At 38.4% G+C, this 27,628-nt stretch overlaps 1 protein-coding gene across 1 annotated transcript in view; it reads left to right on the plus strand.

The window, feature by feature from the left end:
• The window catches only part of RYR2 (ryanodine receptor 2), a 674,490-nt gene that overhangs the window by 398,754 nt on the left and 248,108 nt on the right, over positions 1–27,628 (plus strand). Inside the window, exons 28-31 of the mRNA XM_077751737.1 lie at positions 5,963–6,122; positions 9,195–9,342; positions 21,383–21,591; positions 23,890–24,064. Of these exons, the coding sequence (XP_077607863.1) occupies positions 5,963–6,122; positions 9,195–9,342; positions 21,383–21,591; positions 23,890–24,064 (692 nt within the window). The remainder of the gene's footprint in view (positions 1–5,962; positions 6,123–9,194; positions 9,343–21,382; positions 21,592–23,889; positions 24,065–27,628) is intronic.

The following is a 27,628-nucleotide window of genomic DNA, read 5'->3' on the forward strand; positions in this document are numbered from 1 at the left end:
AGAGCGTAAGCAGAGGGAACAATTTGTAGTCTGTTACTTCTACATTCCTCATGTACTTTGGCGTGCATGGCAAGCAGAGTGGGAAGAAGAACCCAGAAGGGGAATCTTCCATCAGGGACAGTAAATCCCATATCAGTACTGTCAGCCATCTTATAACAGTTTTCCCTATCATTCTAAATACAAGGACACATGGGGATTTATAACCAAGGAGCAGGGCTGGGGGTCAGTAGATAGAGAATTACTTGAGGAAACATCAAGAAGGGGGATTCTGCAAGATGAACTTGATAGGATTTTTGCTGAAGGCAGACCAGGTGATGAGGTATCAAGGGTAGGGGATGAGGTAGGCATTCAGGTATGACGGTTGGAAGATTTTCATTAAACTGATCCAGTAGGATTCTTGCTATAATGGAACTAATTAGAACACGGACAGAACCCAAGGTCAGAGTCTTAGTCAGAAAGAGGACTCAGAGGAGCCTGACTCGAGTTTGGTCCAAGGAGAGTGTCTTTGTCTTTTGTCTTTATTCACCTCTGCTGGCACCATATGGGATCCCATTTTCCCCACTGGTCTCAGTAATGAGTCCACGCGGTGGGTCTCTCCTCATTTCTGTGAGTCCTCCAGATCACTGCTCTTCTTTTTGCCTATTCGGTGCCAGGAACTAAAAAATACTCACTCGGGCAGACTGGGGATTGCAGTCAGTTGGTGGAGGAAGGTGGGAGACTTGGCTGGCTGCCATATCTGTTTCTCTGCATTTGTGTTGCACAAGGAAGGGCATGGGTGTGGGAGATTCTAGGACCTGGCCATTTTTCTAGGTGTACTCTGGAAACAAGACGGAAGTTCACTTTGGCCATGGGATCTACCTGGTGTCTTTCTGGGTGGGAGTTGGAGAACCCTGCCTTCCCTCTAAACCCTCCTGTCCTCTAGTCTCTGTGGAACCTGTCTGGGCAGGGCATAAGAACTTTTTCTGGCCTTCCTTCTGTCCCAGGGCATTGGGGGCTTTGCTCTTTTGATATTCAAAAGCGTAACTTTTAATATCAGAAGACCTTTATCTAAAAGACTATGGTCTCTGCAGTGAATTTTCAAAGCCTGTTTTAAAAATCCAAAAGCCAAGAATGGCTTTCTTTGGTCTCTCTCTTGAGACGACCCCTTTCTTAGGGCACTGGATACCTTGTAGTTTTGTTTCAAAGGGGCCCTTGGGGTAGAGGAAAGTCTTCGAGTAAAAAGAAATTGATAAAAGGGAGTAAGTTGGGTGGTGGGGGCAGGCCCCAGGACACTTCATCATATTACCTTTGCCTAAAAACAAAGAAGCGAAGTAGTAGAAGAAACCTATCCCTTGTCCATTTCCCTCATGATTTCCACACTGGAATTAATTCTGCATTTATGTTCTGGAGGATTTTTGAATTCTCTTCTATTCTTTCTGTGAAAATGTCAGCCCAGTATGCATTTTTAGTAGATGTGCTTCCAGCAAAACTTGTCCTGAATATCTCTGATGTGCAGTCATCTGAGATTTTCCCATTTGTTCCAAGGTACTTGAAGGGCGGATTTGGTTTTGAAATTTACACCTCACATCCACTGTACTTGGACATAATCTTTTCATGTTTACCGTGCATCTTTCACTGCATAATGACTTCCAAGCTTCATTTAACCTGATTCATACTAAACAAGGAAGCTTGAGAGGTGGGAGAGGCTAGAAAAAAAAAAAGGTTTTTCTCTTTAGTGTTTTTGGGATTCTGCCATGTTTTTTATTCCACCACTTTAATTGCCACTCTAGTGATATTATACTGAGCACTTTATTCAGAGGCTTATTTAGAATACCTGCCTCAGAAAAATGCAGGTCACATGGGAATGAAGCCCAAAGTGAAATTGCTACTTCACGTGACGACTCATCAGTGGGGCCAATTGCTATCATTTTTGGTTTACATCTTCAATAATTTGGTGCAGATGACACACTGGCAGCTTGCCAGTTTTATTTTGTTTTATTTCTCCTGGTGCAAAAGTGTCTTAGAAAAGAAACTGAAGCCCTTATACATAATTAATCTGTTTTTTCAAAATTATTGGATAATATGCTGTGTCAAAATAAAGTAACTGAGAGCTAATGACTGCAAAATAATTTTGATGCCTTAGAAAGTAAGTATATTGAAAGTATTTAATTAATTCCATATATATTCCTCATCAGCTAAATTTCAGAATGATTGATGGAACAGGGACTTTGCATATAGAAGTAAAGGAAGTAAAATGATACCTACTAACCAGATTGCGGGAGAAAGAGATCTATTGACTGATTCTGGCAGATTTTTCCCAGGAGGGTCTAAAAAGGGAGAATGTAACACATTGACATCTTTAACATGAGATATTTTGTATTTGATGTATTTGATGATATATTTTGAATTAATAGAATTACTATTGATACGACTTTTCCCTATTTGAGCTACAAAATTCTACTCCCCAAGAACTGTTAACGGTAATCTTTCTTTCCTTTATTTCTTTTAAATTTCTGGAAATTAATCTGAAACTTTACTTGAAACCTCTTAGTTTCCAATATATGTGCAGTACATTTTACTCAAAAGCTTTGCTTTTTGTTCTTTATCAACCACAAGAAGAGAATGTTTCATATTAGCAGGTGATTGTTCTTTATGTACCTAATAAAATTATATTAATAAGGTGAAATGGACAGTATTTACCAAAGTGCATTTACACTCTTTAAAAAAATCCTATTTTGATGTAATGATTTAATTCTTTCTCAACATGTACTCCAAACATAAAAATAGTCTTATAAATGATTGTGATACTAATTGATATTGGTTAAGCATTCATGATGTCATTTTTATTAAATACAGTAGGTTGAAGTCTATGAATTTCAAAGATATTTATATTTATTTCTACTGTAGGTGATTTGAAGTACAATAGTGTGGAAATAAGGGTCAGGGGGACTGGGAGTCAGTAACTTTAATTTGAATGAGATTTATTAACCGTTTAAAAGAATCACTTTATTTTTTTTCAATGTTTGTTTATTTTTGAGAGCGAAAAAATGTATGAAAGGGACAGGGAGAGACAGACAGGGAATCTGAAGCAGGGTCCACACAGAAAGCCTAGTGTGGGACTCAAAGACAGGAACTGCAAGATCATGCCCTGAGCCAAAGTCGGACACTTAACGGACTGAGCCACCCACATACCTGTAAAAGAATCACTTTAAGCTCCAAATTCTTTCTCGCACAAGGGTATGAAAAAAAGTAAAATAAATTGAAGTCTACATCTGAAAATGAGCATGAACTAATTACTGTGCCATGTTAAACCAACAGATGCAAATACATCTCCATAGGTTTCATTACGATCACCGATTGAAGGAACTCTCGTAGATATTCCATGTAGGAAGAGGAAATTTTAGAAAATAGAAACACTTATGTTGTAAATTAGCTATACACATTTATAGAACTTAGCTATAATTTTTGACGTGGAAGAACCTCCTTCCCATCCTTCCACATTCCATACGAGATATTGTTGAAAATTCTACCATTAGAATTGGTCGTCAGGGGAAGGATTTTTTTTCTCTTCAAATGCACATATCCCTCATTAAGAGGTCGTAGGCTCTAATCAATTTTTCGTAGATTAGTTTCAAAACCGTGTCCTGTGTGTCTCCTCTCCAGCAGTTAGGAGGGCTCAAGGCTGTTAGAAAATGGAGAAGAAAGACTTGTGTGCTGTTGCGCTCTCTCCTGCTGGGCAAGGGTGGGGAAGCCAGGAGGAGGGTGTCAAGCAGACGGGGGGAGGGGGCGGTAGTGAAGACTGAGTTCTTTATCATTGGTCTTAACACTGCTTCCACAAGTCATATTAAACTTAGAAATTAAACTCTGCTAGCTTGATCATCTGTTGGTTTGTTGGAAATATATTAGGAGCTCTTTCTTGAAGAAAGTATTTTCTGAATGAGTGGCGCCTGGCTGGCTCAGTCAGATGAGCACGCGACTGTGGATCTCAGGGTTGTGAACGAGAGCCCCACTTTGCGTGTAGAGAAAATCTATAAATATATATATTTCCTGAAAAAGAACTTGTATGTAAACTGTGCTTCTAGTTTATAGATCTGTCTATTTATAATCAGAATTCTATAACATACAATGATTTGTATGAGTGGTTAAAAAAATCCCGTGTAACTTCTTTATATAAAAAAAAGAAAGAAAAAATATTGTGAATTACCCAAACATGCAGAGTGCTGATTTAAAACAGAACAAGATTTCTTGTCTATAATTGTAGCTTGTGACTATAAATTGAATGACATAAGGCAGGAATTAACCATAACTGTTAAAATTGCCAGACCAATTTAATCCACTTAAACAAAACAAAAATACTTCTAATACTTTTGTCTATAGATAAATGATTTATAAAATATGAGAGGTCTTCTAAGGAAATAGGAGTAACTAAGGCAAACTCAACTGTATTCAACCTTAAAATTTTTTTATTACTGTAACATATTGATTCATTCAACATATTTTTATTGAATGCTTACCATGTATCAGGCAGTATTCTCCATTTGACAGATACCGAGGAATCAGGCAGTCAGACTCCCTACTGTAAAGAAGTTTGCCTGGTAATTCTGCAAGCCATAGCCCAGAATACTTAAAAGAATAAAGATGACATAGTTTTATCTCAAAGAGCATTTTCTCGTGTTCTTATAATTTTTTTTAAACTTGGTATAGTTAGCTGGTTTTCTTTGTTTGTACAAAGGAGAATCTTTGAGATGAAGATGCAGGTACTGGGGCGCCTGGGTGCCTCAGTTGGTTAAGCATCCAGCTTTGGTTCAGGTCATGATCTTGCAGCTCATGGGTTTGAGCCCCACATCGGGCTCTGTGCTGACAGCTCTGAGCCTGTAACCTGCTTTGGATTGTGTGTCTCCATCTCTCTCTCTCTGCCCCTTCCCCACTCGTGTTCTGCTTGTCCCTCTCAGAGATAAACAAACATTAAAAAATGATGCATGTAACTTTATATTGATTCAGTATATCAAGTTAATTCTTGGAAACACTACAGGTCATCAAAAGGCTGTTATCTGCCATGCAATGTTTCAAGTATAATGACAGTTAGAAAAATGGATTAGAAACAGATTCTGACCTCAAGGCATAGTTGATTATAGGGAATAGAACAATGACAGAAGAATGGCAGAAAAGCAGCTCTACAGTACGCTTTGTTCCCGTCTCAGTCGTTAAAGAGAATGAGGCAACTGCATGTGTGTCTGTGCAGCAAGGCAGTATTATTGTCCTAATATGTGCATTTTAAGGTTTTATATTTTCAATTTTATATTTCTCCTGAAACATGAAAACCTGCACTCGTTTTAGTACTTTCTTTCCATTTCAGAGTATGGAAGCAGTCTCTGGTAAGAATTCCTTAAAATCTAGGCCTTACTGATATTTTAGATGCTTATGTACCTCGGATTTCCTGTGGTCTGTATAATCTAGAGGCTTCCTAAATTATATAACCAGGGAAGTCAAAAAGAGAAATAATTCATAAATGCATTAACATCTCTCTATAGAATAATGAATAGCTAGTATCTGAAAGGACCCACAGATTTATTAAGTAAATAAATATATGAATTTAATATAACATGTGAAATTTGAAGAAAATGTAAACAGGAAGACAAATCTATCACGTTTTCATTGGTGACCAGTATTTTGGTTTATACTATAAAAAAGCCTCAACAGTGAGGAACTCAGAAACACTAAGTCCTCAACTTTGAGAGACAGGTAAGGTGTATTTCAGTTTTATTGGCATAAAAATGGAAACAAAGATCGTGTGGCCTTTCTACCTAATGAGTTATTAGAGGACATGAAGGGCTCCAGGCGTGGCGACCAGTGGTTACCACTGTGGTTTATGGAATCATTAGAAGTGGGTGGGGCCGTGAAAAGAGCCTTAGAGGGATTTCTAAGCCTGGATTTTTTTTTTTTTGAAAGGCCAGATACATATTTCTTTTGCTTTTCTTTGTAGTTACCAGCTGACAAGTGGGTATAAGCCTGCCCCGATGGACCTTAGCTTTATTAAACTCACCCCGTCTCAGGAAGCGATGGTGGACAAGTTGGCGGAGAATGCTCACAACGTGTGGGCCCGAGATCGAATCCGGCAGGGCTGGACTTACGGCATCCAACAGGTACATGGGAATCTAGCTTTATGGCATATGGGCTGAGATTTACTTTAATGGTCATCAGCATAATTCCCAACAGAAAAGATTAAATAATGACCCTTTTAAACTCATATACATTTCTTAATGTGACTTTGCACTAAGGCCCCTGTTCAGTGCTCAACTCAAGAAATCACATGACCATAACTCTGAGTGTTGCCATGAGTTACTCAGTGAATTTTAACTAGAGCAGGGATTTATAATGTGATTTTGTGGCATTTGCCTCTCTGAGATTGTATTCAGGGAGAAACTTTTGAAATAATGAGGAGATTGAGATGAAATAATAATAAAAGAGGGTCCACAATTCCTTATTTGAATCCCCTGGGGCCAGATGAATTTCGGAATCCAGATATCTTTTTGGTTTCCAGAACGGTGATGTGGTGACATGTTACTCAGCACCCGCAGCAGGGCAGCAGAATGCTGCTACTAATTGTTCAGCACGGCGTAGGCATGGAAATACCAGGAGGGATAAATAAAGACTATAAACGGGCTTGCATCAATTCAGATCATGTTTTACCACCAACGGAGTTTCTGTTCAACTTTGGAAACTCATTTTTGAGTTTTCAGAGCTTTCTGGATTTCAGAGTCATGGATCTTTATTAATGGGTGGCCCTCGTGGGAGTGATTGTCATTGCGTACATATTGGGATAAACTTGGCAGAGGGGTGATGAGCAAATTTTAGCCTCACCCCTTTGTCACCATGTGACCTTGGGAAGGCTCCTTAAATTCTCTGTGCCACTGAGAATTTAAGGCTCCTTAAATTCTTAAATTCTCTGCGCCACTGTTTTCCTCATCAGTAAGTGACTTAACTTCATTATATAACTTATGTCTGAGAAAGGCTGACAGCAGTGCCTGCCTTCTAGCAAACATGGAGAGCGGTTTGCTATTATATTAGGTGCCAGTCCCCATGCCCAGAGGATTACACGTATTCTTTTTAACTCACAACAACAGTTCTGTGAGGGAGGAATGATTTTTATTCCCAGTTCACATATGGTGTACAGGGAGCCTTACTGAGAGCGCTGAGCCCAGTGCTATAGAGCTAGCAGGTGGCAGACACAGCTTGGGATCAAGGCTTCTGACTCCAGAGCCAAAAATTCTTCACTTCCTTGTTTCAGTGCCTCTAGCCAGCTCGTTTGGGGCTGCCTTGACTTAAAATTTTTCAGGAATAAGATGGATTCTTACTCATAGCCTTAGACTGTCGTTCAGTGTACAGCCCCAATGTTGGCTTGAAAAACTGAATTTCCCAAATGCTTCTAAGCTGGTGACTTTTTGCCATTGGGAAGGCTAAAGAAAACCTGAATACCCTTGAGTGACCTCATAAAATATATTTTTTTATTGAATTAAGCTAGCTGTAACTGAGGAGAATGTCAGCACTAACTCTGCTTAAGCATTTTGTATGCATGTGTGTGTGAGAGAGAGAGAGAAAGAGGAGTCAGAAAGAACCTGAATCCTACACCCCAGAGAGAGAAGGGGTTCACACTGGCTCTCTGCAAAAGAAAGACCACATGGCTGTGTCAGACAAACCAGGATTTCCCCGATGTCCGGCTCTTCCTTGAGGGATATTCTTTCCTATGCATGCATTTCCTCCTAAAAGCATCAGGCTCTGTTTGAGCTGGCCAGAGCTCTCCTTTCTCCTTTCCCTCTCCCACCTCTTCCCTCCACTGAATTCCCCACTGACATAGCACATGTTTACCAGATTATTTGAGTGAGTGTCTTGAATTTTCCATCACCTTCTTGTTAGCATCGTCTAGTTCAGACCTACACTGAATATCCTTGAGAGGAGCTTAATTGAATTACTTCCTCTCTGTCTCTAGCACAGCAGGTCTCAAACCTGAGTGTGCATGGAATCTCCTAGGGAGCTTCTGTGAACACTCAGATTCTCAGGACACCATCTCTAGAAAGGATGATTCATTGAAGGCTTCAGAATTTCTGTAGAAAGTTTGGGGACAAAACCATGGTGAAAGAGAAGGGTACTGGGTGGTGTGTCTCACAGCTGCCTGGCAGTGTAGGTACGCTGTTTACACTGCTGGTTTATTTGGGGATGGCTTTGGAGTGGTTCCCCCTCCCCACCAAGCAACCTAGGTGATCTTGACCTTAACTTGTCAGTCGATGTTCGTGTATCCAGGAGCAGGCATTTGGTACAAACTTGCTAGAGTAGAGGAAGAGACCGTAGGAAAGGCTTTCCTTGCTCCTAACCACCCAGAACAGACCCACCACACAGCTCATTTGTTGAGAAGGTTTGGGAGGATCCACAGCCTCCTAACTCGTCATCCTGCCGGGCTTAAAGTGAAAATTGAGTATGCTGCCTGAAGTATGGAGGCTGACAAAAACGGCAGAATCCCAGTGAGTAGATGGAAGGAGTAATTTCTTTTCCAGGAGGGTAGGATAGCCCACGTTCTTGCTTTGCCGACACCAGTCCCATCACATCTTTCAACTTGGAGCTTCTTTTATAACAGCCAGATTGTGAGTTTTATAGTTCTTTCAGTACTTCTGCAATTAACTGGTCTCACAGGTTGATGAAGTCACTTGAATGCACATTTCTCAAGCTAGTTGAGTTCATAGAATGGCTGCCTATACCACACTGAATTTTTCTGAGAAAGGGACTGCAGCCTTATGTTGTTTGTGGACTGATGTCACGAGAGGTGACCAGAGATCATTTGGCTCTTCTTGGAACAAAGACTTGCCTGTCAACTATGCAAGGGAATTCTCTGTGCTCCAAATTAGCCCATTGACCTCTGACCCTGGCAGATGGAAGATGGTTAGAGAGATCCTTCCAGTTGGCTTTTGTTTTTGCTGTTGTTGTTTTTACTTTTTCTTCTCCAGGAGGGCCTGCTTTGAATCAATGCAGTTATTCATTTGATTCAATCTTTTATATCAATAGTGGTTCAGTAACTTCAGCTACCTGGGAAGAAAAAGAAGATGGGTGAGAGGCAGCTTTCAACACAGGGGCTTTACATTTCTGTTGCATCTGGTGGCTGTCTCATTTCCAAAAGGATTGCTTCAGTACTGCTTTGATGGCCAACACATTTTCTCTTCCTGTAGGACGTAAAGAACAGAAGAAACCCTCGCCTGGTCCCCTATGCCCTTCTAGATGACCGCACCAAGAAATCCAACAAGGACAGCCTCCGTGAGGCCGTGCGCACACTGCTGGGATATGGCTACCACCTGGAGGCACCAGATCAAGATCATGGTATTTTGGTTCTCCTTTCTTCCTCACAGGTTGCAAAATTGTGTAGTAGTTCTTCAAAGCCAAATAATNGCAAGGGGAGGAAATGGGTTTGCCTCCAAAGAGTCTGAGGTTAACTCTCTTAACCCTGACATTGCCCGTGCCCCCATCCCACAAGCAAACCTGTAGCTACTGTCTTCGGAATCTTCATTAGTTTTACTTATACCTATAGGCGATACTCATTAATTAGTGCAACATTTTGCTTTAAGGTAAGCACATTAGAATAGGCACTCAAGAAATATGTGTTGAGGAAATAGATTTTCAGAGATTCTATAAAGACCATATTCCCCTTAAATAATACCTTTTAAGAATATGGTTTAAGGGGCGCCTGGGTGGCTTAGTCGGTTAAGCGTCCGACTTTTGCTTAGGTCATGATCTCGAGGTTCGTGGGTTCGGGCCCCGCGTCGGGCTCTGTGCTGACTGCCAGCTCAGAGCCTGGAGCCTGTTTCAGTCTGTGACTCCCTCTCTCTGACCCTCCCCCGCTCACGCTGTTTCTCTCTCTCTCTCCTAGAAATAAATAAAAAAAAAAAAAAAGAATATGGTTTAAAATGATCATTTCTTAAACCTTTGCCTGAAGTCTGAGTTGGTATGAATATCCATATTTTAAAATTGGCAAAAATGAAATAAACTATTTTTCCTTATAGTGGCTATATTTTTTGGTAGAAAGTTTTAAAAAATGTATCCTAAATATTCTCTGATTACCATTTTCAGTGTAGTATCTGTGCATAGAAGTCCAGACCATAAATAGTAATAATAGCTAATGATTATACAGTGCTTGTCACGTGCAGCAAATATTTCTAAGACTTCAGGCTATTACTTAATCCTCACAGTAGTAACCCTATGAGAATGGCTGCTCCCACATCCTGGCCAAGAATTGGTAGTGAGTCTTTCTGATTTTAACCATTCTGATAGATGCAAAATGAGATGTTAATAATAGTTTTGATTCTCATTTTCCTTGTGAATAATAGTGTTGAAAGTTTTTCTTATACTTATTGGCCATTGGGATAAGTGTTTTTTTAAGTCTGTATCCATTTAAAAAAATGGGTTATTTTGTCTTCTTTGTATATTGGATTGTAAGTATATGTAATTGTAAATGTATATTTTATATGTATACAACTTTCCTGCATATAGGGACTCTGTAGATATTGGAAATAACTCCTCCCAGTATGGGGGTTGTGCTTCCATTTTCTTAATGAGATCTTTCAAAGAGCAGAACATTCTTAATTTTGATGAGGTCCATTTATGATTTTTTCCCTTCATGGTTGTATGTTGAAATCTTGAATAGGTTGAAATCTTGGTTTTCAGATTTTCTCTGGTACTTTCTTCTAGAAGTTTTATGATTTTAACCTTTTCATTTTAGGTCTATAATCTGAGTTGATTTGTTTGTGATGGGAGACTAAGGTCAAGGTTTATTTTTGTCCAGATGTATATTCATCTGTCTCAGCACCATTGGTTGCACCAAATTGTCCTTTCCCATTAAGTTACTTTGTCACCTTTCTCAAATATCTACTGACCATTGTGTTCTATTCATCTGTATGTCTATCCTTAACTTAGTACCACACTACTATCTTTATTATTACCACCTTATAGCAAATATTAAAGTCAAATAGGGTAACTTCTTCTTTAAGCAGTTTTTCAGGCTCCTTTTGTCTTTGCATTTCTTTATAAATTTTAGATCCCACTTGACAATTTGGTTTTGATGGGATTATAGTTGGCTTTCTAGGTCAATTTGGGGAGAATTGATGTTTTAACAATATTTAGTCTATCAATTCATGAACGAGACCTATCCTTCCATTTAATTTGGTCCTCTCTAGTTTTATCCACTACTTACAGAGTAGACGTCTTGCCCATTGTTTTTAGAGGTATCTGATATTTGGAAACTATTATAAATGAAATTAGTTTTCATTTCATCTTACAGTTGAAAGATGAATATGTTCAATATGAAAAATACAGTTGATATGTATTATATTAATATTACATCCTATAGTCTGGCAGAATTTATCTTTTTTTTTCTTTTTCTTTTCTTCTTTTATTCTTTTTGTGTGTGTAAATTTTATAGGATTTTCTACCTTCATAGCCATGAGATCTCCCCCACCCCCAGAAAGGTTTTACTTTTTAATTTATAATTATCATGCTATTTTGTCTTTTGATTTACTAAACTGGTAAAGAATTACAATGTTTAATAGAAGTGGTGAGATTATCCTGCCTTATTCCCAGTCTTAAAGGAAACAAGTTTTATTGTTTCATCCTGAAGTATGATGTTAACTATAGGTATAGATGTCCTTTATCACCATGAAGAAATTCTCTTCTCTTCCTAGTTTTCTGGTAGCCTTTTATCATGAATGGGATGTTGAATTTTGTCAAATACTTTCTTTTGCCATTTGTTGAGAAGATAATATTTCTTCTCCTTTATTCTGTGAATACTGTGAATAACATTGATTTTTTAAAGTTAAAACAAGTTTGCATTTCTAGTATAACTCTTAGTCAAGGTATGTTATCCATTTTTATATATACCTGAATTCTCTTTGCTACTCTGTTAAGAATTTTTCTATCTATATTTATAAGCAATACTGGTATATAATTTCCCTTTCTTGCAACATATCTTTGTCAGTTTTTGATATGAAGTAACACTGGCTTTGGATACAAGTTAGGAAATATTCCCCCCGTTTTCTGAATTTGAGATAGTTTTGTATTATTTTTTACTGAAATGTCTTCTAGAATTTGTCATTAAACCATCTGGAGATATAGTTTTATATTTTAGGAAGGTATTTGATGATGAATTCAGTATCTTTAAGAGCTAAGGCTGATATTTAGATTTTCTTTTTCTTCTTATGTCATTTTGGTAAGTTATATTTTTTCAGTAAATTAGCAAATTCATAAATTTCATGAAATTCATTTAAATTGCCATATTTATTTGCATAAAATTGTTCTAGTGTCCCCTTATTGTCTGTTTAATGTTTGTAGGGTCTGTAGTGCCACCTCTTCCCATTTTTGGTATTCACAGTTGATGTTTCTCTTTTTCTGTCATGGTCAGTCTCCCGAGGGATTTATTGACTTTACAAATATTTCAAAAAGTGAATCAATCTTAAATGTATTTTTTTTTTGGTTAAACTTTCTGACATGTATTTATTTTCCCACATCACCACTCATGGATTATTGTGATTCAGTTCTTACAGTGATGAGTGGCTGTATATCACATCTCCTCAGGAAGATGGCACTGTTGAATGACTGTGGCATTCTGTGAACAACTTTATTCTTTGGTCAGTGTTAGAGCTCATGGCTTCCCAGCCCCATGAGCCCTCTTTGAAGTGACCTATTAAATGTAATTAAAAATATTTTTAATGTTTATTTATTTTATGAGAGAGAGAGAGACAGAGAGGCAGAGACAGAGTGTGAGCAGGAAAGGGGCAGAGAGAGAGGGAGACACAGAATCTGAAGCAGGCTCCAGGCTCTGAGCTGTCAGCACAGAGACTGAGACGGGGCTTGAACTCAGGGATCTGAGCCAAAGTCAGACACTTAACCATGAAGGTGCCCCTAAATGTAATTTTTAATGAACAACTAGCTATATCAGGCACATAAAAATTTATTAATTACATAGCACTATGTTAGCTAGACTTGTAGTGATCATTTTGCAGTATATACAAATATTAGATCATTGTTGTAATATGAAAATAATACAATAGCATTTGTCACTTACCTTTAATTAAAAAAAGACAAATAGGCAATATATGTAAATAGTAAGGGAAACTTCATTGAATGAAAAACACATGAAGATATTTCAGATCTCCCTAATAATTAGAGAAATGAAAACTATTAGAAAAATCATTAGAGAAATGAAAAATAAAATATTTTTAGCTTTATGTCCAACAAATTAATTAGAAAGCTATATGATACCATGTGTTGACATGGATATGACACAATAAGAACTCTGTGCATTTCAGTTGGAAGTATAAGTTTGGCAAATTTATTGTGTGAAAAGATTATATTATGTAGAAACCATGAGTATGACCCAGGAAATGCCACACTTGGATATAGAAACACTCATGTATAGTTCTAGACTCAGGCGTGTAGGAATGTGTTTATTATAGCAATATTTGGGATTGTGAAAGCTGAAAGTATCCTATATGCCCATTTCTGGGAAATGTTGTTAGATAAAAATAATAGAAATGTTAAAACATAGCTTGTAGCAATTCAGAAGCAGTGACCACGAAGGATGGAATAGAGCAGTGATATACTATTAATATAATTTCTAAGTACCTTACAGTGTAGAAAAAAATTCTGTCCTAGGAAAAACAGCACACACATGGGAGTGATACACGTGGTGGACATGGAGTGAGGAAATGCATTTCATGATCAAGGATTAGTGGAAAGGAACAAAGCAGTAGAGACACAGCTCAACAGAATAATATGAATGAAATGAATAGTGTCTCTTAGTTCCCCACCACATCCTCATACACACACACATACCATAAAGTAAAACAAAACACCAGTTTAGATAACACTTCAGCACATGGGAGCTGGTTAAAAATATCATGTTACAGTCATACAATGGAGTATTATGACGTTCTTAAATATAATGAAGTACCAATAGGAAACAATCTCAGATATATCTATCACATTAAGGTAAAATACCAAAGTCCTGAACTCTGTGAAGAACATAGTACTATTTGCATCATAAAAAAGAATATATGTAAATGCTTGTACATACACAGACTGACTCTAGAAAGACACAGAAAACAATGGTTAATAGTGATTGCTTCCAGGAAAGATAACCAGATAGCTGACAGACAGCTGTGGGAGGGGAGATTTACATTTTGCCGCATACCAATTTTTTTAATAATTTTGTACTCTATTTGCATTACCCATTCAAACAAACAAAAGAAATGTACTGTTTAAAAATATATATGTGGTCAGTATCCAAGGAGGGGAGTACATTTTACCCTGTACAAGGAGATGTGCAGTATATGCCAGAAGAATAATCAGTGATGATTATATTTTAAAGACATTATCAGTCAAGGGCATAGACTGTGTCATTTACGTCTGTTGTTTTCACTTTTAAGGATAACCTTATTCTTATAAGGATACTGCATAAGATATTATCCTTATGACATATACTTTTACACTATTTACAACCATAATATAATTTCATCTTCTTAACACCCCGTGAGGCAATGTGTTGCTATCTTACAGTTACCTACTTTCTTATGATTTATGTGATTTCAGGAAAAAAAGGGAAGGACTTCATATTTATAAAATCCATGTTTGGGTTTCATGTTACTTCCATATTTCAAATCATCATTTCCACTTGACTCTAATACATAGTTACTGAACATCTACTGTGCCTAGTTTGGGGAATTCAAAATGAATAAAACAGTTTTTGCCCACAGGTAGCTCTCAGGGTAGGCAAGGAAGATAGACCGAATTGTCAACACTGTTATATGGTGTAAGTATTAATGTTCAAGTATCATAGCACGGAAGGTTTAACTCAGCTTGGTGATGTCAGAGCAGTCTTCACAGAGAAAGTGTATTGGTTATCTATTCCTGTGTAACAAATGTCCTCCTAGAACATAATGATTCAATGAACATTTCTTATTGCTGTGTTTAGGAATTTGTGAGTGGGTTAGTCAGATAGTTCGGGATCATGGTCTTTTCTTGAGATGGCTGTCAAGTTGGTCAGGGCTCCAGTCCTGAAGAATTCAGTGGGGCTAGCGGATTTGCTTCTAAGACAGTTCATTTGCCTTATTATTGGCCAAAGGACTCAGTTTCTCTCTGGCTGTTGACAAGAGACCTAAGTTCCTTGCGAATAGACCTCCTCATAAAGATGCTTGAATGCCTTCACAGAGCAGCTGACTTCCTGCAGCATGAATAAGAGATAGCATGAGGGGGAGACCTCAATGCCCATTACAATTACTTCTACCATATTCTGTTTGTTAGAAGGAAGTCACTTAAAGAGCCCACATGAAGCCAACACTTTTTGAAAGGAAATATGACAAAATATTTGTAGACATATTTTAAAACCACCTACTTTACCTACTTAAAAGTAGGCAAAGCAAGGGTAATATTTAGAAGGATGCATAGAAATCAACCAAGTCCCAAGAATTCCAGACCAAGAGAATGGTGTGTAGAAGAGCCTGGAGCCACAAAGGAACATCGACATGGGGATTTCAGCTCTTCATAGCCAAATGTAGAGTTTGAGAAGTGGCAGAAAATGAAGTATGGGAGGCAGAGATTGGGAAAAAAAAGATTTTTCTTTTAAAAATATTAGCGAGTCTTGGGAGAATGAGTTGAATGAAAACAAAAGTGGAGGTGAGGACAGCAGTTTGGTGGCTACACAAGTGATGATGAGGAGTATTGACGGAACTTAGGCAATACTGTGAATAGAGACAATAGGGCAGAATTGTTTGACATTTAGAGGTAGAATCAGCAGAAGGACAGAGGGGGTCTCAGGGATGGTTTCTGCATCGGTAGATGCCAAGTACATCCACATTCACAGGGAACACGGGATTCAGAGGCAGGATACTGGAGAGATTCCAAGTTCGATTGTCAACACTTTGAGTTTGAAATGCAGGAGAGACATTAGACAGCTACCAGGACTCCATTCTGCATACAAGTATAAAGCTGAGGCTAGAGAGGAAGAAAGGATTAAAGAGTAAAAATATCATTTTTTTTTAAAGGGAGACATTTGGACATGTTTACATGCTAAGGGAAAGGACCAGCAGAAAGTGGGAGGTTGAAAATAAAGGAGAGGAGCTGGTGTTCAAAAAGTGAATGTGTTTGCGTGGGAAATGAGAAAACAAGGAGGAAAAAGTGGTTATCAGAGGATGGCATGGATTCAGAACATTAGGAATTTAGAGAGAACCATTGATTGTAGATTAGGAAGACTGTGTCACTGAAGTTATTACATGAGCAAGGAACAGCGAGGCTAGTATCCTGTACTCCCCAGTGGAGGCTGAGATCCTGTTTCCTGCTCACTAGTATGTCCCAGTATCCCAACAGCACGCCTATTTCATAGTAGGGATTTGACTGACCTTTATAGAAAATACATAAGATTTGTTTCCTAATGGAAGGAACCAGAAAAGGGAGAAAATGACCTCTGATTTAGATGTTGGCGGGATCAAAATGTCAGCAAGTAGGGAGTAGGTGAAAAGGGGCACGTCTGCCAGAGGGAAAGTATGTCTGATGTAATCAGGCATGGAAAGAGCTCAGGGGTGATTGGTGGTCTAGTTAGGCTAAGTTATAGGCTACAAGTAGGGAGAATTCACTATTGACCAGAAGTGAAGGATTAGGACAAAATATGGAATATCTTAAAAGCCCAGATAAAAAAATATGGATAAATGTGGGCAAGGAGTTCCAACCCCTGGAAGTTTTAGAGCAAAAGCTTGATGTGTGATCACAGTTTACAATAGCAACGTAACTATGGCAACAGTGGGAAGGAACAGATTGGAGGGGGAGAGTGCTCAGAGATAGAGAGACCAGTTGGGAGGCTTTGGAAAATTTGTGATGTTCAGAACAAGGATAGGGAAAATGGAAATTAAAAGATGGATGGGAGAGATTTTATGGAATAAAGCAAAGTAACACTGGTAATCACGGAGATAGGATTAAAGACGTAACTGGCTATATTGCCCTTGCCAGTATTAAAAAAAAAAGTTAAGGGCATAAAAATTTTAATAAAATTGAATCTAATCCTATGCAAAATTTTAAAATTTATTTACTTATTTTGAGAGAGAGAGGGAGAGGGAGCGCATGAGTGGGGTAGGGACAGAGAGAGCAATGGAAATAATCCCAAACAGGGCTCCGTGATGTCAGTGCACAGCCTGAAGCACGGCTCGATCCCAGGAACCATGAGATCATGACCTGATTGGAAGTCAGATGCTTAACTGAACCACCCAAGTGCCCCTAACCCTATGTAATCAAATCAGGGTTACAATTTATTTTCTATTCATCAGCAGACTGTTTACATATTTCCAGATTGAATATGAACTCAGTACGTGAATGTAATATTTTTGGAGTATTCTTCTAAGTAACATTTTAAAACATTTGCAAAACTAAGTTATTCTTATTGCAAGGTTTTATCAAGGTTTAAATTGTTTGATCAGAAATAATAACCAGGAGGCTAAAAGGATGACTGGTTAATATCAATAATTTCTAAAGTTATTATATAAACACTTGAAGGATTTTAGGTACATCTCTTTAAAGAGACTAGCCTGCATGCCTTGAAAGGAATTTGATATTTGCAATACATAATTAGACCTTGACTTCCCTCTAGTGGTAAGTATCTCTTAAAAGTATAGTTTGGAGTACAGCATGTATGGATGCTTTAGGCTCCCTTTGATCAGTTGCTGATGTGTGGCCTCTCTGTGCTAAGCTCTGTGGGATACTGGGAACACTGGATTCTATCAGACCTTACCCTTTATCTTGAGGTAGCTTGTTAAAGGCATAATTCCTTACTTTCTTCTTCTTTGAGGATCAGTATTCTTGGTAAAATTCATTGGGAATACATCTGCTAACTGGTCCTATTTTAATGTCAATTATCATTATGTTCATTATAACAATACAAGAAAATCATTTATACATACTTACATGAGCTAGAATTACCTACCGAGCTGCTATGAATGCAGGATGTTTAACATCAAGGAAAGCATAAGAATTTGGAGGAATGCTCTATGCCTTTGAGACTGGTGCTTGCCCATTACGTATTTGCTTAGATTCCCTTGTCCAGGGCTTGGAAGAGTCTTTGTTCCTAGATTCAATTTCGCAGGCAATTAAAGAGCACCTCCTCTGTGTCTAGCTGATGGGTGCCGCAGAATATGCAAAAGAAATTTCTTGTAGATTGCCTGGATGTTTTTTAAAAAACTTCTGTAGATGGATATTTTCATTAAGTATTAGTATTTCATCAAGAAACAGAATGCTGAACTGTTTCTTCTTTAAACCATGCTTGTAAGCTGCCCTACCCTAATGTGAGAAATACAGAGTAGGAGCTATGAATCACACAGGCATTTGGAGGAAGATCCATGGAGGTTTCATGTCCCTTGCATAATGGTGTCTGTGAAAAGCATGTGTGTTTCTAGTTCAGATTGAGTCTCATCGAGGAAGTGTATGAAAGCTACTGCAGCTAAGGTCAGGGAGAAAAATGCCGGGGCTAAAAAATTCTGTATTATTACCATTATTGCCACATATATTCTGTATGCCGTCCCCTATTTTAATTACCCAAATTAGTGGAAAGGATTCATGGTAAGTCTTATTACCAAGAGAAATGTGTAGTTTTAAGGAATTTTAAGGAAATTATCTGTTAAATTTTTTATACCAAATTTGCCTTCCAACCTATTTGATTTAAGCTGATAGTAAAATTTGTTTGCATTTCTTGATTACACAGTGTGCATATGAGTGTGGCCCAATGTCCCGGAAATATAAAAAGGGAAAAAGAACCTGTGAGTTGTTTTGTAGCTTAGTTTTCTAAAGAATGAAATATTTTATGCTTAGAAAATTGGGAGTTTATCTGTGCATACTAGAACATAATGTATGATTTTATTTGCAAATATTGACATAACTAAAAATAAGGATAAGTACAGGAGGGCTTTTTTCTTTCAGGAAAAGTAATTTCCAATTTGTATGGAGCATGGCTCATATTCTTTGTGTCTTAGATTAGTTCAGGGAAGGTTGTAACCATGGTTTAAGGAAGTCATGGATCTGTGTGCTGTTTCTTCAGGAAGTACTAAGTCTGAAAATTTGACTTCCATCTTTTTAGTACTGCAGTATTTATAACTATTTTCTTCTTCTTCTTCAACTCCTCCTCCTTCCTCCTCCTCATCTTCCTCCTCTTCCTCCTCCTCCTCCTCCTCTTCTTCTTCTTTTGTTTTTGTTTTTAAGTAGGCTCCACACCCAATTTGGGGGGTTGAACTCATAATCTGGAGATCATGAGCTGTGTGCTTTACCGAATGAGCCAGACAGGTTCCCCTAGAACTACTTGCTTCATAGCAGTAACTGCCTCCAACTGTCATAAAATCTGATGATTTTTTCCCCTTAAGTAGCATCTTACTGTCCTATCTTTCAAAAACCATTGTTAATAAGTAACAGACATGAGAGGTTTTTGTCCTTCACCATAGAGATGGCTCTGTATCATTCAAGCTCCTGTCCACCCCCGACCTGAATGCAATAGAAGCAGAAATTCTCCTCTTCGGAGGATTTTGTACATATCCTCCATGTGTTATTGTAAATGTCTTATTTTTAAACTCTATTAATGCATTTATTTTTCAGTAAGATATTTGAATGTAGTACATGATGTGTGTGTGCATGTGTGTGTGTGCACATGTGAGCATGCATGCGTGAGCACTCATGTAAGATGGCATTTTGAATTTGAGGCTCTCGCTGCTGGAGACATGACCGTCGCTTGGAGATGACAAGGTTGTTAGGTGTGTGCATGGGTGTGTATGTGGGGAAAAGATGAAACAAAGCGTTGCTCATTCAGAAACTTAACCCAGCTTTTGAAAGATCTGTCAATAGATACAGTTCACCTATATGTCCCGCAATCACTGGAAACATCTTAGTCCATTGTCTCTTCATGCCAGTCTCATCATCAGTAGATGATCTAGCTGTGTGTTTAAAGCTTATTTGGATCATGTTTATGGTTGTTGTTTGTTCTTATCAAATCTGTGGTTAAGCTGATATTGAACTTCTGTTACTTATGATGTCTTTCTAAACCCTTAAGAGGGAAACAGATGAGGAGTACCTGGGTGGCTCAGTACATTAAGCATCTGACTTCAGCTCAGATCATGGTCTCGCAATATGTGGGTTCGAGCCCCGTATAGGGCTCTGTGCTGACAGCTCAGAGCCTGGAGCCTGCTTCAGATTCTGTCTCCCTCTCTCTCTGTACCCCTCCCTTGCTCGCTCGCTCTCCAAAATAAAGAAATACACATTAAAGAAAAAAGGAGAACAGATGAGAACAGATATTTAACCAGTACCTAATAGCTCTGTGCCAGCTACTGGAGGCAGAGTGGAAAGAACATAGACTGTAGCATTAGGCAGCTCCGTAATTCTGCCGTTGGTCACTTGTGTGACTTTGGTCAATGTCACTTAAATGTTCTCTTCCGTCTAACCCAGATCTCAGCTGAGCTGATGGTTTATACTTTGACATATTAGCTCAGTGGACCCTTGTCTCCATGCCCCATGATTTCCTAGGGGCTTTTGTTCTCATGGCCGTGCTGTCTCCAAGCTCCCCTCGGTCTGAGGTTTTGTACTCCTGGCATATTCAATCCCTGTGCATCTTGTTTTTACATATATATATGTGTGTGTACATATATATATATATAAAATATATATGTATGTATGTATATTTTCACCACACTGACCCTGATGTTGGAATTGACATTTTTGTTTTCCCCTTAGAACTTAAACACAACATATGTATGTGTAGCACATTATGATGAAGATGTGAGATATTGGAAGAGTTTTGCCCTTAGCCATCCTGTCTGGGAAATTTGTCAACGATTACGCTTCTCTATTAATCTCTTTACCTTGTGGCTTTCTCTGTCTTCCTCACCTCCTGGCAGCTCCCTCCTCCTTCTCTCTCATCCACAAACATCTACTCATTTCTTGTGCAGAGCAGTTCAGATCTCTTCTTATTGGCTCCTTTCCAGCCATGCCATCAAGTTCATCTCAGATTCTGCTGCCAAACAACCAAGAGGCTGGTAGGTGTTTTTCCTGCAGAAAGATAAGTTCCCTCCTGAACAGGGGCTGAGGGAGGAAGCATCACACACCTTGCACTGTAACTGAGGTTTGACAACCCATGTCTCCGTTGGAAGTCCCTATATTTCCCCTTCCTGAAGCTGGTTCCATGTGATAGTGGCTGATCATAGGCATCAAAACACTTCATACAATGTGAACCAGGGTAAGAGAGATGGTATCATTGCCACCATCACTGTACGTTTAATTACTGACACTGTGTAATGTCCTCTCTCCTCTTGCAATGTCCCATCCAGTGGTCACCAGAATCTCTTTACATTCACAGCTGCCCGAGCTGAAGTGTGTAGCGGCACCGGGGAGAGGTTCCGAATCTTCCGTGCTGAGAAAACCTATGCAGTCAAGGCAGGAAGGTGGTATTTTGAATTCGAGGCTGTCACTGCTGGAGACATGAGAGTTGGATGGAGCAGGCCAGGTTGTCAACCGGATCAAGAGCTGGGCTCGGACGAACGTGCCTTTGCTTTCGATGGCTTCAAGGTGAGCAGACTGCTGAGCACCAGACCCCAAAGTTTGTGGGCTCCGGGTTCTGTAGGCCACTGTGTCCCTGGCATCTACATACTGTGTGTGTGTGTGTATGTGTGTGCATGTGTGTGTGTGAGATTTCTGCTGCCATTCCTTTGGGTAGTGCAGTAAAGTCAGGACTTTCTGGAACACTAAGGAGAAATAGTTTCCAGGAAAATTTTCTCCTTGTGATCTCAAAACATTTCCCCCCATAGTGAAATTCAAGAAGTAAAACATTGCTACCAAAAAAAAAAAAATCATCCTTGTCTATCAGAAGTGTTAAAATGCATATGCTAATTAAAAATAAATATACTTTGGAGCACCTGGGAGGCTCAGTGGAATAAGCATCCAACTGTACATTTCAGCTCAGGTCATGATCTCACTGCTCATGAGCTCCAGCCCTGTGTCAGGCTCCATGCTGATGACTGGAGCCTGCATGGGGTTCTCTCTCTCCCTCTCTCTGCCCCTCCCCTGCTCACATTCGCTCTCGTGCTCTCTCCCAAAAATAAACATTAGGGGTGCCTGAGTGGCTCAGTCGGTTAAGCCTCCAACTTCGGCTCAGGTCATGATCACCCGGTTCGTGGGATTGAGCCCCGCGTCGGGCTTATGCTGACGGCTAGCTCAGAACCTGGAGTCTGCTTCAGATTCTGTGTCTCCCTCTCTCTCTGACCCTCCCCTGCTCATGCGGTCTCTCTCTCAGATATAAATAAAAAACATTTAAAAAATTAAAATTAAATAAATAAACATTAAAGAAACTATTAAAAATGCATACACTTTGACATAGTAATTCTGTAGAAGAAATTTATCCTCAGGCAGTAATAAATGACAGGTGAACACATTTAATAGCCATGAGAATGCTGAAGACAGTGTTTATAATCACAAAAGGTTTTCATTTTCAGCATTATTAGTAATCTTTCTTAAGGTGAATGGAAGCTGGTCAGTGCTTTTTTTAATTACTTATACATTATATAAACTTTTAAAGATTATTTTATGTGCAAAAATTATTTAAAAATAAAAAAATTATAAATATGAGCCTAGCCACAATAAAATTATAGTCATTTTTGATTGATAAAATTATAGATATTTTAGTCTTTTATTTGTATTCTGTGATTTTCTTCTGTGAATTTGCATTTCTTTCATATCAAGGGGAAAATTATTTTTAATTAAAAAGGAAAGAGTAAATAAGGAATCATGAGGAGATTTGACATTTGAGTACTGAGATAGGCATGAGCTTTTCTAGGCTAGAAATTAATAATGTATCTTCTAGGACTACTGACTCACTTTGCTGTGAAACACCACATTTCCTGAACCTGTTTTTTGTTTCAGATGGAAAAATCTAGTACTTATGAAACCTAATACTTTCTGAAATAAATTTTTAAAAAGTAGAATGTGTTATACTTGAAAATAATAATATCATTGCTTTACTTTGGTGACTATACCCTCTGACATATCAATTTGCAGTGAAGGAGATGATTAAGGGGAATATGATAAGATTTATCTGACAAAATAATTGATACAACTAATTTTGAACACATAAATCAGTGGAATGTACTTACAGATTCAAAAGTCACATTTATCCAAACTATGTTTGAATTGTATTTATAATGTGAGATTTTACCTGTATATACAAAACACTGTTGACACGTTTATTTAACTTTTAGCGTATGATTTCAGTAAACATCCTCAGAATAATTTTAGGTTTGATTTGGAGCTTTATAGGTTTTAGTGTACCCTGAAATGCTTCACGATTTCTATTTTGTTAAAGTATCCATGCCATTGATTCCAAGGAATGGAGTTTTATTTTGAAGTAGATGAAAACTAGAATGTCATTTTCAGTGATAAATTCTCAGCTTTATTACCTACTCATAATTCTTTGTATTTTGGGGGAATAGAGAAAAACAACCCAAATCCAGGGAAGCATTCATTTTAGTAAGAAAAAATAATTTCTAGAGACATAGAGGTTTATTTGTTCGACTGTTTTAAATAGAAAGTATGTTGGGTTTGATTTTTACAGTCATCGTTCCTCAAAGTAACGGTGTAGCATTTGGGTTTTTCCTCAAGACTCCATAACATACAATGTTAATCATAGGGGCTTAGAATTCCCAGACACTTCCGCATCACTTAGGGTGTCGTGGCCTGCTGGTGCACACGGTGGAACTGAGCCCTTTCTCCTGCTGTGTTACTAGAAGGACCTGCTGTGAGTCATACCAGTAGTGGTGGGTGGATGCTGTTCTCCTGGGTTTTTCTGTGACGAGTGACTCTTCTGTCCCCTAGGCCCAGCGGTGGCACCAGGGCAACGAACACTATGGACGCTCTTGGCAAGCGGGAGATGTTGTAGGATGCATGGTGGACATGACTGAGCACACCATGATGTTCACGCTGAATGGCGAAATCCTTCTTGATGACTCGGGCTCCGAACTGGCCTTCAAGGATTTCGATGTTGGTGATGGTGAGTGTTGTGCAGGTTGTGTGGCTTTCGGGTTCGCAGCACAGCGAAACCGATGGTTCTAACACTTTCTAACCCACCCACCACCTTCAACAGTGAGCCAGCAGGTGCGTTGCAGCTGTAAACTGCCAGGGCGCCATATGGCTTATCTGATCAGACACCCTTGAAATTACTTGAGCAGAAGCACTACCTCTCCTACTTAGCTAAGATTTCAGTAAGGCAGAAATGGCTTTTATGCATGCGAATCAGAAGATAAATGGCGGGCAAAAGGATAGTTTTCCACAAACGTTACATTTTCATTTAGAACTTCCCTGTTTCATCAGCTGCTTATAGCTCCTTTCTGTTCATTCATTTCACAAAGCGTAATGAGAACCTAGCAGATGTCAGGCCCTCCGTTGGATGCTGAGATGACACAGATTAATAAAACACTGTCCTATTTTTATGTAGATTAGTATACAGGGAAAGTCAATACTGGAATAATTTCTGTTCAGCGGAGAAGCTCCCAATTGAAGAAATGCAGAATGTTCTATGGAAGCACAATGCAGCGCTTTGAGGTGATATTGAGCAAGGTTGGGAAGGAGAAGTGAAAGCCCTTTGGAAATAAATGAAAAATGAATTCTTGAGAGGCACCCTCCCAGGAAGTTGACCACTGGCCACATGGGGTTATTTGAATTCACGTTAATTTAAATAAAATAAAGCTACAGTTGAGTTTCCCAGCGGTATTTGCTCCATTTCAAGTACTCAGTGCCCCACTGTGGCTAATGGTGCCTCTCCTGAACAGCTCAGACTTAGAGCCCTTACATCATCACAGAAAGTTCTTTTGGCTGGTGTTGCTCTAGAACATGTAAGCAAGACAGTACTTAACAAAGTACTATATAAATATCTCGTTTAAAAATGAGCTGACACATTTTTTTTTCCAAAATGGCTTTTGGATATATCCTATCATTTAAGCATATATAGCCTTGGATTTTAAGATATATACCTCAGTCAGTATTTTTAGTATTCTATAGACCAGTCACTGATCCTCAAAAGTTAGCCAGCCAGTATGTTCCTTGCATTAAGCTCTATATTCATTTATTCAACAAGCTTTTACTTTTTAAAAAGCATTCTTTAAATGTTAATTTATTTTTGAAAAAGGGACAGACACACAGTGTGTGACCAGGGGAAGGGCAGAGAAAGAGGGAGACACAGAATCCGAAGAAGGCTCCAGGCTCCGAGCTGTCAGCCCAGAGCCCGAAACAGGACTCGAACTCATTAACCGTGAGATCATGACCTGAGCCAAAGTCAGATGCTTAACTGACTGATCCCTCCAGGTGCCCCATCATTCAATAAGCTTTTGAGCAGCCATGGCCATCATTTCTCAAACAAAGATTTGTAAAAGTAATAGGAATTTTATACTTTTATAACTTAATTCTTGTTTTGCACACCTGTATCTCTGGGTAGCGAAACTGGTACTCTACCAACCCATCACCCATCTCATTTTCTCTGGGATTGTCATTATGACTGTTAATGTATGAGGGAGCCAGGTGGGAGAGGGACTTTTTCTGTGTTATGTGTCTCTACTGGCCAGTACAATGGGTAGAGATTTTATTTTCTAATTGGTTGTTATTTAATAATTGTTGGATACTGTAGCTTTCTTCATTGGAAGGAAATGCCTGTTTGAGTTCTTATGTTAAATTTATGCCACATAAATCTATGTGTGATGTTAGAATGATAAACCATGTGGAATGCTCATCCATACTGTTTTAGCACATAACAAACATTAATGCCACAGCACTGTTGCAAAGACCAGTCACCATCATGGTGATGAAATAGACTCTGAGTGAGTCTGGCTGATACAGTCATATAATTAACATTTCTGGCTTTACACCCCACAGCATTTTTACAATTTAAAAAATTACTTGAACCCTATATTGGTACCTCTACTGTAGAGTTAATACAATATTCTAATAGATTATCTGAAAGTTTTATGGTGCACATTATTGGGCTTTTATTGGAGGTGTTGGGGAAGTATCTTATGGTCTCTAAGGCATGTTTTAAGTTTCATGCAGCCGTGATCATTAACAATTAACATCACAGTTACCAAGTGGTCATAATTCTAAATTTTCTTCCATAAAATGGAGTTTATGAATGCCTATGACTTTAAAATGCTTTTTGGATTGGAATTTTCCATTTCTCTCTCTGTTAACTAGGAAATTCGATGTCTTGCTCTGGGTGTCCCTGTACTGGGGGGCCCTGAGATGGGCTCCTTAACTGACCCATCACCACTGAGAGATCGCTCTTGAGACAACTAGGGCTCAAAAGGGCATGTTTGAAAAATGATTTGTTTAGCTCAACAGATTTTTTAGCACAGGAATATGTTGTTGTTGCTAAGGCACTACGGAGGCCGTCCTTGGGTCCAGTCTGCGCAGAGGGATAGAGGAGGGGAACTCTAGCATGTGCAGGGCATCGCCACGTGTTCCTCTTCATTGGGAGTCATTAGACATATATGTAACTCTCCCAGTCCTTGTGCTCTTAACTAATCAGGAGCCATTTGTATAACAAACCATATTGTGTGTAGTGTGCATGTTGACACTCACACTCTTACCCACAGAGTTTTGGTGGCTAGAGACCTGCCCCTTTGCAAGAACCTGAAAGGAGTTCTGACCCATACAGTCTATCTTCATAAAGCCAGAGATGATTATCCCATACCAAATCTGGGACTCAAGCTTTTTTGTTAATTAATCATTTTTATATGGAGTGTATATACTTTCTCTTGATATATTTCCTCAAGAGCCTAGTGGAGGCAATTCTTACCATGTTAAGGGAGAGACAAGAACAGGGCTAGTAGAGATTTGAAATATATGTACTTCTATTATTTATATATTATGAATATATATTTATGTTTTATATTTATATATTTTATAAATATATATAATAAATATATTTATTTTATATTTTTATTTATACTTATAATTTATATTATTTACATATTATTAATACATATTTTTTCATTTATCTTACCACATAGTTCTTTTGATTGCCTTAATAACCACTACATATGTGTCTAAGCTCACTGTCTCTGTACCAATGAGGAGGAATTAGGATAATGGTAAAACATGCCAAATCAAGCATGACACAGATATAAAGACAGGCAGATGTAAGACGAATTTAGATCTACAGCACTTACAAAATTTTTGGTACTTTAGCAGCCATGGCACATTCCTGCACTAAGAAGTCTCTTGTTGTAAATGGTTTTCAAACTTGTGATATGATGTGAAATGAAATTGGAAATGATGAGAATGAGAATAAAGGGAACAAGAAATCTATAATTATTTGCAGATAATGTAATTATTTGTGGAGAAAACTGCAAAGAACCTATAGACATTAATAGGAAGCATTTAGCAAGATTGCATTTCCATGCTAGATGCAAATGTGAAACTGAATTAAAAAGAAGATACATTTACAGTAACATCAGGTATTTTGAGTAACGAATTTTCACTCTATTAGAAGGTGTATAATATCTTTACAGAGAAAATCATTGAACTTTATTGAGAGATTAGCTTTATGAAGATTTATCATAAATAG

Source organism: Crocuta crocuta, unplaced genomic scaffold, assembly GCF_008692635.1.
Source record: "Crocuta crocuta isolate KB4526 unplaced genomic scaffold, BGI_CrCroc_1.0 scaffold59-1, whole genome shotgun sequence".
Lineage (NCBI taxonomy): Eukaryota > Metazoa > Chordata > Mammalia > Carnivora > Hyaenidae > Crocuta > Crocuta crocuta.